General features: G+C 40.1%; 1 protein-coding gene across 1 annotated transcript in view; it reads left to right on the top strand.

The window, feature by feature from the left end:
- Nucleotides 1-13,565, top strand: part of LOC149119998 (uncharacterized) — a 43,621-nt gene extending 30,056 nt beyond the window's left edge. The window contains exons 2-4 of the mRNA XM_089323202.1: nt 2,081-2,207; nt 2,452-2,544; nt 5,967-13,565. Coding sequence (XP_089179328.1) covers nt 2,084-2,207; nt 2,452-2,544; nt 5,967-8,461 — 2,712 coding nt within the window. The 5' untranslated portion in view covers nt 2,081-2,083 and the 3' untranslated portion in view covers nt 8,462-13,565. The remainder of the gene's footprint in view (nt 1-2,080; nt 2,208-2,451; nt 2,545-5,966) is intronic.
- Nucleotides 13,566-13,903: the final 338 nt, after the last annotated feature.

Below are 13,903 nucleotides of genomic sequence, written 5' to 3'. Positions count from 1 at the left end.
TGGGTTAATGCCCTGGTCTAAAGCATCAACTTCCCATATAGGCACCGGTTTGAGACCCGGCTGCTCCACTTCTGCTCCAGCTCTCTACTATGGCCTGGGAAAGCAGTGGAAGATGGCCCAGGTCCTTGGGCCCCTGCACCCATGTGGGAGACCCAGAAGAAGCTCCTAGTTCCTGGCTTCAGATTGGTACAGTTCCAGCCATTGCAGCCAACTGGGGACTGAACCAGCAGATGGAAGACCTCTCTCTCTCTCTCTGCCTCTCCTCTCTCTGTGTATCTCTGGCTTTCAAATAAATAAATAAATCTTTACAAAATTTTAAAATAGAAAAATAAACATAAAATTTGTTATCACAGAATATACAGAAATGAATTATGAATTTGGCATGATTATGAAACATTACTGTCATCTATAATAATGCAGTTTGGTCTCTTGTCTTTCTGTTGCTATAGCAAAATATATATTTGTTACATGAATTGAGTTGAAACTAAGCACAATATGCTACCTTTTTGGGGTCATGTCTGAAACATTCTACACATAGATGATGTACTGAACAGTGTTTTAGTGCTACCTATGAAGTAAACACTTAGCATTCTGCAAGAGGAAGAGTTACCTAGTGCTGGAACACAAATCAGTTAAGTTTGTTTTCAAATTGTTAGAGTAATGGAGTTCTTAATACCTTTGAGAAGCTGAATTGGATTCTGGAATAGGATAAGGAATGTGTGGAGAAAAGAATCTACTGGAGGCTCATTTATTTTTTTAAGATTATTTATTTGAAAGGTGGACTTGCAGAGATTGGGAGAGACAGGGAGACAAAAGGAGATATATTCTATCTACTGTTTCATTCACCAAATGCCCACAATGGCTGGGACTGGGCCAGGCCAAAGCCAGGAGCCTGGGACTCCATGGGTCTCCCACATTGGTGGAAGGGTCCAAATACTCAGGCCATTTTCACTGTTCTTTCAATCAGGTTAGCAGGGAACTAGATTGGAAGTGGAATAGCAAGGACTCAAGTCCTCTGTTTACATGGGATGCCAGCATTGATGGTGGAGGCTTAGCCTGCTGGATCACAATTCTGGTGACTATTGCAGGTTCTGAAACAAATCTCTAAGCATTTTTCTCAGTGAGTCACAAATGCAGATTGTACTGCAGACATTCCCAGGTTCTCTTTTTGGGCAAATAATTCCATTGCTTTCACTTAATTATGTATAATGTCATTTCAAATGTTTATCATTTGAATGTTTTGGGCAAGTATTTCCATTGCTTTCACTTTAATTAGGTATAATGTTATTTCAATTGTTTATCAGTAGAATAATCATAGACAAGGGCAAAAGCTAATTTGTATTCTTTGTCTTACCTGTATTTTCTCTCTTACTTAAAAATATTTATTAGCTTGATAGAGAAAAAAGTTGATGGACTGAGAGATAGAGAGCTTTGACACGTTAATTCACTTCCTAGATAACCATACCAAACAGGTGGGGCAGGACTGAAGCCAGGATTGAGGAATGGAATCTAGGCCTCCTTCATTGGTGACATCACCATTGCTTCCCCAGGTTTGCATTATCTGGGAGCTAGAAACTAGAGCTGGCATTGGAAATCACAGACACTCTGAGGTGGCATCATAAATAACACTAAGCTAAATGTCTGCCCTGTCTTTTAATATATTTTTTCTCTGACATATTGGAAATGATATGCATGGTGTTTTCCTGGAAATTGTTTTCTGTTCATTCCCATCGTAGTTTCACTGATGGTTTCTTGCCTTTTTTCTCAATGCTTCTACATACTTCTCCTTAACATTGCCCAGTCAAGAGTCAGTATTGCCCCCCTTCTAGCCTGCTGTGCAATTCCCCTTGACAGATGTGGCCTTTGTGATTTGAACCTCCTGTTTCCCTCCAGCATGGGCATTTCTCACAGCCAGTAGATCATGGGTTTGACTCTGTTGAATGCTCCGTGTGGCTTTCTAAACACTCCACAAGTCTAATGTGAAACCATATCCTTCCTTTTTTCCTTCATATCCATACACAACTGTCAGTGTTTATTTTGTGACAGAGTTAACATGTTGACTGGAAGTATATTATTATAGGTGATGACAGCATTTGAAGACCTGGCTGTGTACTTTACATGGGAGGAATGGCAGAAAATGAACAATGCTCAGAAAATCCTGTACAGAGATGTGATGCTGGAGACCTACAGCAGCCTGTTCTCCTTGGGTGAGTGACACCCATCACATGCCCAGTGATAACATTTTCTTGCTATTTGACAAATAAGGGAACACTTTATAATGTTTAATATTGGGCAGGATTAGAAATTGAGTCCATGAATAATCTGAATATCTACCATCTAACAAAAGATTCAGATTGGAACATTTGTTGCATAGCTCCTGAACCAAGCTGTAGTCCTTTAAATAATCCAAGATAGTGATTTTACAAAGTCTCACTCTGTTTCCATTAATAGGGCACTGCATTACCAAACCTGACTTGATCTTCAAGTTGGAGCGAGGAGAAGAGCCATGGATGGTGGATGAATGCTTGAATCAGAGCCTTTCTGGTCAGTCTGCACATAAGAGACAGGGAGGCCAAGGCAGAAAGTGTGCAGATGTTGACTGGTGTTCTTTCCATGAATTTTTCTCAAGCCTTACTCCTGATGATAGCTGCTTTTGTGCATCAGACACAGGCATTTAGAGATACCAGTATCTTCCTAACTTTTGTTCTTAGTGAAGATGTTCTTTGATTAAAAAAAAAAAAATCCAGTCATTTTCTGATGTTACTAAGGCTTTTATCTAGGTTTGATACATTCCCCCAATTCTAACTTGTCCTTCTCTACACTTTCATACCTTTCCCTTCATGCACTTATTAGTTCCTTCAGTGCTTGTTAATTAGGTAACATACAGAAACTAATTTTTTTTAAGATTAATTTTTCTGTTTTTTTTTTTTTTTTTTTTTTTTTGACAGGCAGAGTGGACAGTGAAAGAAAGAGACAGAGAGAAAGGTCTTACTTTTGCCATTGGTTCACCCTCCAATGGCCACCATGGCCAGTGTGCTGTGGCTGGCACACCACGCTGATCCAAAGCCAGGAGCCAGGTGCTTCTCCTGGTCTCCCATGCGGATGCAGGGCCCAAGGACCTGGGCCATCCTCCACTGCACTCCTGGGCCACAGCAGAGAGCTGGCCTGGAAGAGGGGCAACTGGGACAAAATCCAGCACCCCGACCGAGACTAGAACCTGGTGTGCTGGTGCCGCAGGCAGAGGATTAGCCTATTGAGCTGCCACACCAGCCTGTTTCTGGTTTTTTTTAAGATTTATTTATTTATTTGAAAGTCAGAGAGAGAGAAGAAGGAGAGGCAGAGAGAGAAAGAGAGGTCTTCCATCCACTGGTTCACTTCCCAATTGGCTGTCATGGCTGGAGCTGTACTGATCTGAAGCTAGGAGCCAGGAGCTTCTTCCAGGTCTCCCATATGAGTATAGGTGTCCAAGGACTTGGGCCATCTTCTACTGCTTTCCCAGGCCATAGCAGAGTGCTGGATCAGAAGTGGAGCACCTAGGACTTAAACTGGTGCCCATAAGTGATGTTGGCACTGCAGGTGGTGGCTTTACCTGCTATGCCACAATGCCAGCCCCCAGAAACTTATTTCTAACTCATTGCTCAGATTGCGTTCCCCCTCATGATTTTGCCCAGGCATCGAACTTGCTCAGGACTGAATCAATAAATGTGAACTCTCTCTTTCTTAGTCTCTTTCTTTTTTTTCCTCTGTGCCTCTCAAATAAATAAGAAACTTATAGTCTGTTGGAAACATTTGAAGAGTGAGCCTACAGTTGGCAAACCTCTGTTTCAGTCTGTCTTTATCTCTCATTCTGTCTCTCTGACTCTCAAGTAAGTAAATAAGTAAATGCTAAAAGATGGTCATGTGTCTGGCGCTGTGGCACAGTGAATTAACACCCCAGCATGAAGCACCAGCATCCTATATGGGCAGCAGTTTGGGACCCAGTTGCTCCACTTCTGATCTAGCTCTTGGCTATGGCCTGGGAAAGCAGTAGAAGATGGTCCAAGTCCTTGGTCCCCTGCACCTGAGGGAGACCCAGAAGCAGCTCCTGGCTCCTGGCTCCAGATCAGCACAGTTCTGGCCATTGTGGCCAACTGGGGAGTGAACCATTGGTTGGAAGACCTTACTCTCTCTTTGCCTCTCCTCTCTCTGTGTAACTCTGACTTTCAAATAAATAAATAAATAAATAAATCTTTAAAAATAAAAGATGGTCATGAGTAAGCCTCTGTGCTGTGACATCAGAAATTATGAAGCTAGGAATGACACTGTGGTGCAGTGTGTTAAAGCTCCAGCCTGCAACACTAGCATTGCATATGGGTGCCAGTTCAAGTCCCAGCTGGCCCCCTTCTAATCCAGCTCTCTGCTAATGCACCTGAGAAAAGAGCAGAGGTTGGCCCAAGTCTTTGGCCCCCTGTACCCATGTGGGAGACAAGAAAGACACTCTGGCTCCTAACTTCATTTTGGCCCAGCATTGGTTGTTGTGCCCATATGGGTAGTGAACCAGCAGATGGAAGACTTCTCTCTGTCTCTCTCTCTATAATTCTAGCTTTCAAATAAAGTAAATCTTTGAAAAAAAGAAATCCTAAACTAAGCATTAACTTACATAAAACATGAAAATAAGTGATCCTGGACTCACCAAGAAAATAATGAGATTTTGAGACCCAAGGTCAAGTAGCCAGATTTCTTTAAGGGTGGAGTTTGAAGTATGATTTCTCTCTTATTTTCAGTATCATTGAAAATAAGCCAATAAAAAGATAAGAAAAGCATAGGAAATGAAGCTTTCAGTGAAAATAGGAGGCAACTGATCAAAAGCCTCCAGAAATTCAAATTATCACACAGGAATATTTCTAGAAAGAATTTAAAGGAGGTAACCAGTACTGATGATTTCAGAATGTGTTAGAAAACACTTTTCAAAGAAGATGAGCACATTCCGGTTTGCAGAAACAAATTCTTCAAATTGATTGGGAGTGTTTAACTAAAGTGGTATATTGGGAATTTTCTGTACCTGTTGTACTTCTGAGAAGCTGAAGGTGTTGGGTGTCCTTAGGAATTTGGGGAAGCTGTCATAGAGTAGAGACAAAGTCGTTTTTCATTTGAAAAATCCCACAAATGATGTTTACCTAGGAAGACTGAGCATGAGACACTCATAGATTCAAATCCTACTCCTTAAATGTTGTCCTGCTTAAAGTACAGGCACATTTCACTCTTCTCCACCTGCAAGTAAATGATCAGTACAACCTTTTCATGTTTATGGTTGAGATATCAGAGAAGCAAAAAGCACACAATTTTTATAAAAATAAACTGGAGAAAAAGCACAGGGAAAAAATGGTTGCTAGGTAGTGGGTGAATATTTTTATTAAATATTTGCCCATTCTTTAAAATATTTTATAGCTATTTCATCTTTGTGAAAGGCAGAGTGATAGTGAGAGAAGAGAGAGAGAGAAAGAGGTCCTCTATTAGCTCACTTCCCAGATGCCTGCAACACTTAGGTCTAACTAGTCTGGAGCCAAAACTCTAGAATCCCTCTAGTCTTCCCTGGTTTCTCACAGGTTCCCAGGCACATGAACCATTATCTGGTTCCTTCCAGTTTACATAGGCAGAGAGCTGTACTGAAAGCAGAGTAGCCAGGGCTCAAACCGACACTGTTTTGAGATGCAGGCATCCCACACATCATAGCACAAAAGTCATTCTACCATCCTTGACAAATTCCCATAGTAAAAAGGATCATGTTTGAACATTGGGAAACCTCATGGTATATTAATGTATTAAGGAGGAAAACCATATAATGGTCACAAATAAGTACCTCATACTGATTTTGTGAACATCTTATGACACTTGGATTACAAGTAACTTCATTCCCTTTACATGAGTATGTCAGGAGAAACAGTTACATGTGATTCAGTGACATGATTGCTTTTTTCTCATTTCAGTGGTCATGAAAAGGGATGACCTGATTAGGATCAACCAGGAAAGTCAGGACAAAAATCTGAATCAGGATTTTATGAAAAATAACAAGACATCAGCTCTCAAGGGAATTGAATTAAGAAAAACACTTAGTTTAAATTCAAGCCATGTTCCAACACTGATTATTAAAAAGGGAATCTATTCAGGATTGAAGCCTGAGGAATGCAATAAATGTCACACTGTGTATCCCCCAAGTGGGCCTGATCAACTACAGGCTGGAGAGAAATTTGATAACACTAAGATACCTGGAAAATCTCTCCAGTTCTGTGAGCCTCTTAGCCAGCTTGACAATATTCACATCATGAAGCAGCCATTTGGACCCACTGGACAAGCAAAAGTCTTCACAAGAAAGATGTTCTGTAAATCTGAGAGGGTTCATATGGCAGAAAACTGTAATAAGTCAACTGTCACTTTTGGAAAAGCAACGCAAATAGAAAAAGCTATCCATGAAAATTCTAGCCTCAATATGCATCAACAAACTCACACAAGAAAGAAATTTTATAAGTACATTATGTATGTTGAACCTGTCATTCACCAGTCACATCTTGCAATAAACCAGAGACTAAATACAAGGGAAAAACTTTACACATGTAAACCTTGTGGAAAATCACTCAGTTTTAATTCACCTTCTGAATGTAATGACTGTGGAAAAGCCTTTAGACAAAAGTCAGTCCTCAGGAAACATCAGCAAATTCACACAGGGGAGAAACCTCATGAGTGTAGTGACTGTGGAAAAGCCTTTAGACAAAAGTCAGTCCTCAGGAAACATCAGCAAATTCACACAGGGGAGAAACCTCATGAATGTAGTGACTGTGGAAAAGCCTTTACACAAAAGTCATACCTCATAAACCATCAGCGAATTCACACAGGAGAGAAACTTTATAAATGCCTTGAATGTGGAAAAGGCTTTCTGTGGAAGTCAGACCTCATAGAACACCAGAGAATTCACACAGGGGAGAAACCTCATAAATGTAATGACTGTGGAAAAGCCTTTGCACGAAAGTCATCCCTCCTCATACATCAGCGAATTCACACAGGGGAGAAACCTCATGAATGTAATGACTGTGGAAAAGCTTTTGGACGAAAGTCAATCCTCATCATACACCAGCAAATTCACACAGGGGAGAAACCTTATAAATGTAATGACTGTGGAAAAGCCTTTGGACACAAGTCAGGCCTCAGGAAACATCAGCGAATTCACACAGGAGAGAAACCTCATAAATGTAATGACTGTGGAAAAGCCTTTGGACAAAAGTCAGGCCTCAGGAAACATCAGCGAATTCACACAGGAGAGAAACCTCATAAATGTAATGACTGTGGAAAAGCCTTTGGACAAAAGTCAGACCTCATGAAACACCAGCGAATTCACACAGGGGAGAAACCTCATAAATGTAATGACTGTGGAAAAGCCTTTGGACAAAAGACACACCTCCTCATACATCGGCGAAATCACACAGGAGAGAAACTTCATAAATGTAATGACTGTGGAAAAGCCTTTGGAGAAAAGTCAAACCTCATCATACACCAGCGAATTCACACAGGGGAGAAACCTCATGAATGTAATGACTGTGGAAAAGCTTTTGGACAAAAGTCACACCTCATCATACACCAGCAAATTCACACAGGGGAGAAGCCTTATAAATGTAATGACTGTGGAAAAGCCTTTGGACACAAGTCAGGCCTCAGGAAACATCAGCGAATTCACACAGGGGAGAAACCTCATAAATGTAATGACTGTGGAAAAGCCTTTGGACAAAAGTCAGAGCTCCTCATACACCAGCGAATTCATACAGGGGAGAAACCTCATGAATGTAGTGACTGTGGAAAAGCCTTTACACAAAAGTCAAACCTCATCAAGCATCAGCGAATTCACACAGGGGAGAAACCTCATAAATGTAATGACTGTGGAAAAACCTTTGGACAAAAGTCAAAGCTCCTCATACACCAGCGAACTCACACAGGGGAGAAACCTCATGAATGTAATGACTGTGGAAAAGCTTTTGGACGAAAGTCACACCTCATCATACACCAGCAAATTCACACAGGGGAGAAACCTTATAAATGTAATGACTGTGGAAAAGCCTTTGGACACAAATCAGGCCTCAGGAAACATCAGCGAATTCACACAGGAGAGAAACCTCATAAACCTCATAAATGTAATGACTGTGGAAAAGCCTTTGGACAAAAGACACACCTCATCGTGCACCAGCGAATTCATACAGGGGAGAAACCTTATAAATGTAATGACTGTGGAAAAGCCTTTGGACAAAAGTCAAACCTCATCATGCATCAGCAAATTCACACAGGGGAGAAACCTTATAAATGTAATGACTGTGGAAAAGCCTTTGGACAAAAGTCAGACCTCCTCATACACCAGCAAATTCACACAGGGGAGAAACCTCATAAATGTAATGACTGTAGAACAGCCTTTGGACACAAGTCATGCCTCATATTACATTAGAGAATTCACACAGGGCAGAAACTTCATGAATGTAATGACTGTGGAAAAGCCTTTGGACAAAAGTCAAACCTGAATGCACCAGAGAATGCACACAGGGTAGAAAACTCGATTGTAATAACTGTGGAAAGCATTTAGCCATAAGTCAACCTTCATCATGCATCAGAGAATTCATACAGGGCAGAAACCTTATGAATGTAATGACTGGAAAAGCCTTTGGACAAAAGTCAAACCTGAATGCACCAGAGAATGCACACAGTATTGAAATTTCATGAGTGTAATGACTGGAAAAACTTAATCTCCAACTCCAAATTCTTCAGAGGATTCACACAGGGAAATAACCTTATAAATGTAATGACTGCAGAAAAGCCTTTTTCTATAAGTTATACTCATATCAAAACAGTTCACACAGGGCAGAAACCTTATGAATCTAGTAAGTGTGGAAAAGCCTTTATAAATTATATGTTATTAATCATAGCTCATATCACACCAGAGAATTCACACCAGGGAGAAACTTCATGAATGCAATGACTGTGGAAGAGCCCTTGGCAATAAGTCACATCTCAGAATGCATCAGAAAATGCACATGAAGAGAAACCTTTTGGACATAATGACTTGGAAAGCTTTTCCCCATAATTCAGCCCTCATTGCACATCATCTAATTCATATGGGGGAAAACACTTTGGGTGTAATGCATATGGAAAAGCCTTTATCCATAAGTAACACCTCATAAAACATCAGAATTCACATGGGGGAGAAACCTTATGAATGGAATGAATGTTGGAAAACTCTGCCAAAATCACACAATATAACATCAGAGAATTTATTACATGGTGGAAATCTTGTAATAAATGTGGGAAAGCCTTTTGTCAGAAGGAATACCTCATAACATGTAGATCAAACAAGGGAGAGAACTTAAGAATATAGTAAATATGAAGGACTTTTTGTAAAATCAACATAACCATGTGACAGAGCCTTTTGCTGGAAATTACATCCCATACAATAGGCACTCCCATAAGGAAGAAAGGTTGGGGCCAGCGCTGTGGCACAGTAGGTTAAAGCCCTGGCCTGAAATGCTGGCATACCATGTGGGCACTGGTTCTAGTCCCGGTTGCTCCTCTTCTGATCCAGCTCTCTGCTATGGCCTGGGAAAGCAGTAGAAGATGGCCCTGCACCCACATGGGAGACCCAGAAGAAGCTCCTGACTCCTGGCTTTGGATCGCTGCAGCTCCAGCCATTGCATCCATCTGGGGAGTGAAGTAGCAGATGGAAGACCTCTTTCTGCTTCTCTGTCTCTCTCTAACTCTGTCTTTCAAATAAAAAAAATAAATTGTTAAAAAAAGAAGTTCAGAAATATTATTAGTGTGACAAAAAGCCATTTGTCAGAAATGGCATTATACATCAGAAAATTCACCCAAGGGGTTTCTTAGCAGTGTAATGAATGTGGAAGTATATTTTCATAGAATTCAGGCTTGCATAAATATGCAACTCAAAAAAGGTGATATCCTTCAAGTGCAACAGATCTCAAAAAACCATAGCCAGAAATTAAACATCAGGCTGGCACCATGGAGCAATAGGTTGATCCTCCACCTATGCTGGCATCCATATAGGTGCCAGTTCTAGTCCCAGCTGCCCGTCTTCAATCCAGCTCTTTACTGTGGCCTGGGAAAGCAGTAGAAGACAGCCCAAGTGCTTGGGCCTCTGCACCCACATGGAAGACCAGGAAGAAGCACCTGGCTCCTGGCTTCAGATCAGTGCAGTCTGGCCATTGCGGCCATTTGAGGAGTGAAACAACAGAAGGAAGACCTTTATCTCTGTCCCTCTCACTGTCTGTAACTCTACCTGTCAAATAAATAAAAATATTTAAAAAAAAAAAAACAAGAAATTAAACATCAACTAACATCAGAGAATTCATACAGTAAAATGTCAATTTAATGAATGTGAAAAAATTTTTCTGCCATTAATCAATTCACATGAAGAGACTCCAAAATGAGAAAACATATGTGCATAGAAAAGTCATGTACCATGGCCATGGTGATTTCACTTTTATTGTAAGATCATCATCATCCCCAACATTCTGTAAGTTGCCCTGGAAACTATGAGGTACACAGTGTCTCAGGGCCATTTTAGCCAAGAGTAATAATTCTTTCTCCTCAATGTAATATATATATATATATATATGAATATATGTAACATATATAACATATATATATTTTATACATAGATAAATTTGCCACTGTGTGTCTAGATACTAGTATATTTCCTGAAAATTATGCGGGAAAATAGTGGGATCTTAATGTGATTTTTATCCCTGAATTAGGTATGTTTATTTAATTTTAGAGGTTGGTAGACTTGGAGACACAGAGAAACAGAGATTATGAGCTACAACTTGGTGGCTTACTCTTCATTCTTGTAATGATCAGAAACTGGATTATTACAGAAAGCTGAGCTATTCTTTTCTGATGATAAATACATTATAAAAATTTCAAAAGGTTGCTCTATATATTTATATTACAAATTATATATATGTACATTTATATTGTCATAAAGTAAACACACACACATATATATTATATATATAAACACCTTTAAAATTCTCCTTGTTACTGGTATAAATATTTTGAATTTTAAATATTTACTTCCTTTTAAAATTTTATTTAAGATAAGTTTGATATATTTCATATATACAGACTAATGAATGTAAGTGACACTTCCCCTGATACCCTCCCTCCCACACACAGTCCAACCCTTTCTCCTCTTCCCTCTCACATTCCCACTTAACTTTTACAAAATCTGTTTTCAGTTTACTTAATGATTGTATAGTTAACCCTACACTAAGTAAGAGTTCAACAAGTCAGCAAATAGTATGAAGAAAAAAAATGAATTTAAAAAAATCACTGTTACTCAATGGAAGAGACAAGGACTCTAAACAATCATCAAATCTCAAAATGTGTATCTAACTCCAATACATTACATTTTAGGTACTCTATTAGCTACCTCAGATCAGGGAAAATATAGGATATCTGTCTTTTGGAGACTTGTTTATTTTACTAAGTATAATGGTTTCCAGCTTCATCTATCTTGTTGCAAAAGACAGGGTTTCTTTTTCTTTCTTTCTTTTTTAATAACTGCATAGTACGCCATAGTGTGTATATACCATAATTTTCTTATCAAGTCAACAATTGATATCTGGATTGTTCCCAGATCTCAGCTATTGTGAATTGTGCTGCAATGAACATGGGGTTATAGATAACTCTTGCATATGCTAATTTCGTTTAGGTAAATTCCATGGAGTGGGATGGCTAGATCAAATGGTAGGCCTATAATCAGAATTGTAAGATATCTCCATACAGTTTTTCACAGTGGCTTGCATCAGTTTACATTCCCACCAGCAGTGGACCAGCGTAACTTTTCCACATCCTCATCAGTTTTGTCATTTGTTGATTTTTTTTTTTTTGACAGGCAGAGTTAGGCAGTGAGAGAGAGAGAGACAGAGACAGAGAGAAAGTCTTCCTTCCATTGGTTCACCCCCCAAATGGCCACTACGGCTGGTGCACTGCAGCCAGCATGCTGCGCTGATCTGAAACCAGGAGCCAGGTGCTTCCTCCTGGTCTCCCATGCGGGTGCTATTCTTTCTTCCCTAGTTCTGACTCTTAAAACTGTTCCAAATTATGGGATTTGATTCAATGCACCAGGCCTTAAATTTAAGGTTTTATTTCTGACTTTTCAACAACCAAAGGGACAGATTCTGTGTTATTTTAAAGTAATCTACTATGTTCTCTTAATGCCTCTTAAGTTCTAATTCTTTAAAACAACTGAGTTTTAAAGGAGTTATGATTTGATCAAATCTGACCCTTGGGCTAGATGGTGAAAGTGACATCTTAAGTTTTAACATATTTATATATATATATATATATGTTTAAGTTTAAAAGTGACTGTATTTGATTGCATTAAGTTTTAAGTTGATCATGTAGGAGGCACTGTTAAAGTGATCATATCAACAGAATTAAAGAGTAGTAAATGCTTGAACATGGGAAGCAGTCCATACAGCAGACTCATAGAATGGCAATTGCTCTAAGTAACGCTCAATGACCTCAGAGTCATCCCTAAAGGCATTCTGGTCTGGCTAAAAAGCCCACAAGAGCATTTCAGGCATGGAAAGTCAGGACACTTGTGCAAAAAGGTGTGCCTACATGGAGAGTCTCCCTGGGTGAGACTCCTGTGGAAAGAAGTGGTCATCAAAGAAGGATGTACTCTCTTCAAAGGGAGAACTTTCACTTTGCTTATGGCCTTCTCTAAATATTGATGGATTTTGTGGATTCAGAAGGCTTCCATAGCCTAGACAGTTCATGTCAAGAGCCTTGGGTGATCACTGACAGCACACAAAAGAGTGTGAATTGTGAAATTAACCATAGGAGTCACTGTGCATTAACTTCCCATGCAGGACCATAAGACTATGCTTAAAAAACAGAGGGGAGAGTACGGTACCCCCACTATGAGTGTATTAACTTTGCTCCTTTCACCGTAAAGTTCTTACAGGTCTCACCCCCTGGAGAGCCACCAGCAGTGAGACACTGGAGACCTTTCACAGGTGCAACCCAATTGCCTCTGGTTTGATGGAGGGACCCAACCACCCAACAATGGAAGGGGCCTGATCCTCTCATAATGATGGGCAAAGGTTTTGCTTGTGCTTTCCAGAGATCACTCTGCAGCCTGTGTGGATAGCAACCTGAAATGCCAAACCCTGGACCCAGTCTCTGAAAGCTGACCCTCTACAAACCAACTTCAGCACCTTTCCCTGAACAAGCCATTCATAAAAAGATCCTCTTCAGATGGGCTACAGCTTAAATGGAAGGGACCTTACCAGGTGCTACTGAACATGACTACCTCAGTAAAATTAGGATTAATGTCTACCTCTCAAGTCCTCACAGGTGTACTCAAAAGACATGCCTGATTATTCCTGTAAGCCAGAGATCTTAAGCAAAAAGAAAAGTAAAGCCTTTGCTTTCCTCACATCAAGAGTGCTGTGCCTGAAGGCAGGCATGGTGTACCTGCCTCTTTGATTCTCTCTGTTATCAACAATAAAACTCCTAATGTGTTCTTCTAATATAATTCTCTATACTCAAGCTAAATGTGTTTATAATGTATCACCACCCACTATCTGGGAGTCTGTAGGATGTGGTCTTTTCATCTTAAAGGGGTACTCCAGTTACAATTGGTCATGTTCCAGTTTTGCTCATATGTATTTACAAACTTATATGTTGCAGAACTCAACAACTTCTGGGAGTCACTGACCATGCAGGGGACACAGACATTGGTGGTGACCAAGATTGCTCCAGCTCACAAAGAGAATTTGTTAGATGAGATAGGCAGAGACTTCCAGACTGAGGACAGGCAGGGCCTGCACTACATCCCTCATAAACAGGAAGCAGCTATAGAAGATGT

The sequence above is a fragment of the Oryctolagus cuniculus genome, chromosome 21 (assembly GCF_051225735.1).
Source record: "Oryctolagus cuniculus isolate XC-2025 breed Fujian yellow rabbit chromosome 21, ASM5122573v1, whole genome shotgun sequence".
Classification (NCBI taxonomy): Eukaryota; Metazoa; Chordata; class Mammalia; order Lagomorpha; family Leporidae; genus Oryctolagus; species Oryctolagus cuniculus.
This window is presented reverse-complemented; position numbering and strand designations above follow the sequence as displayed.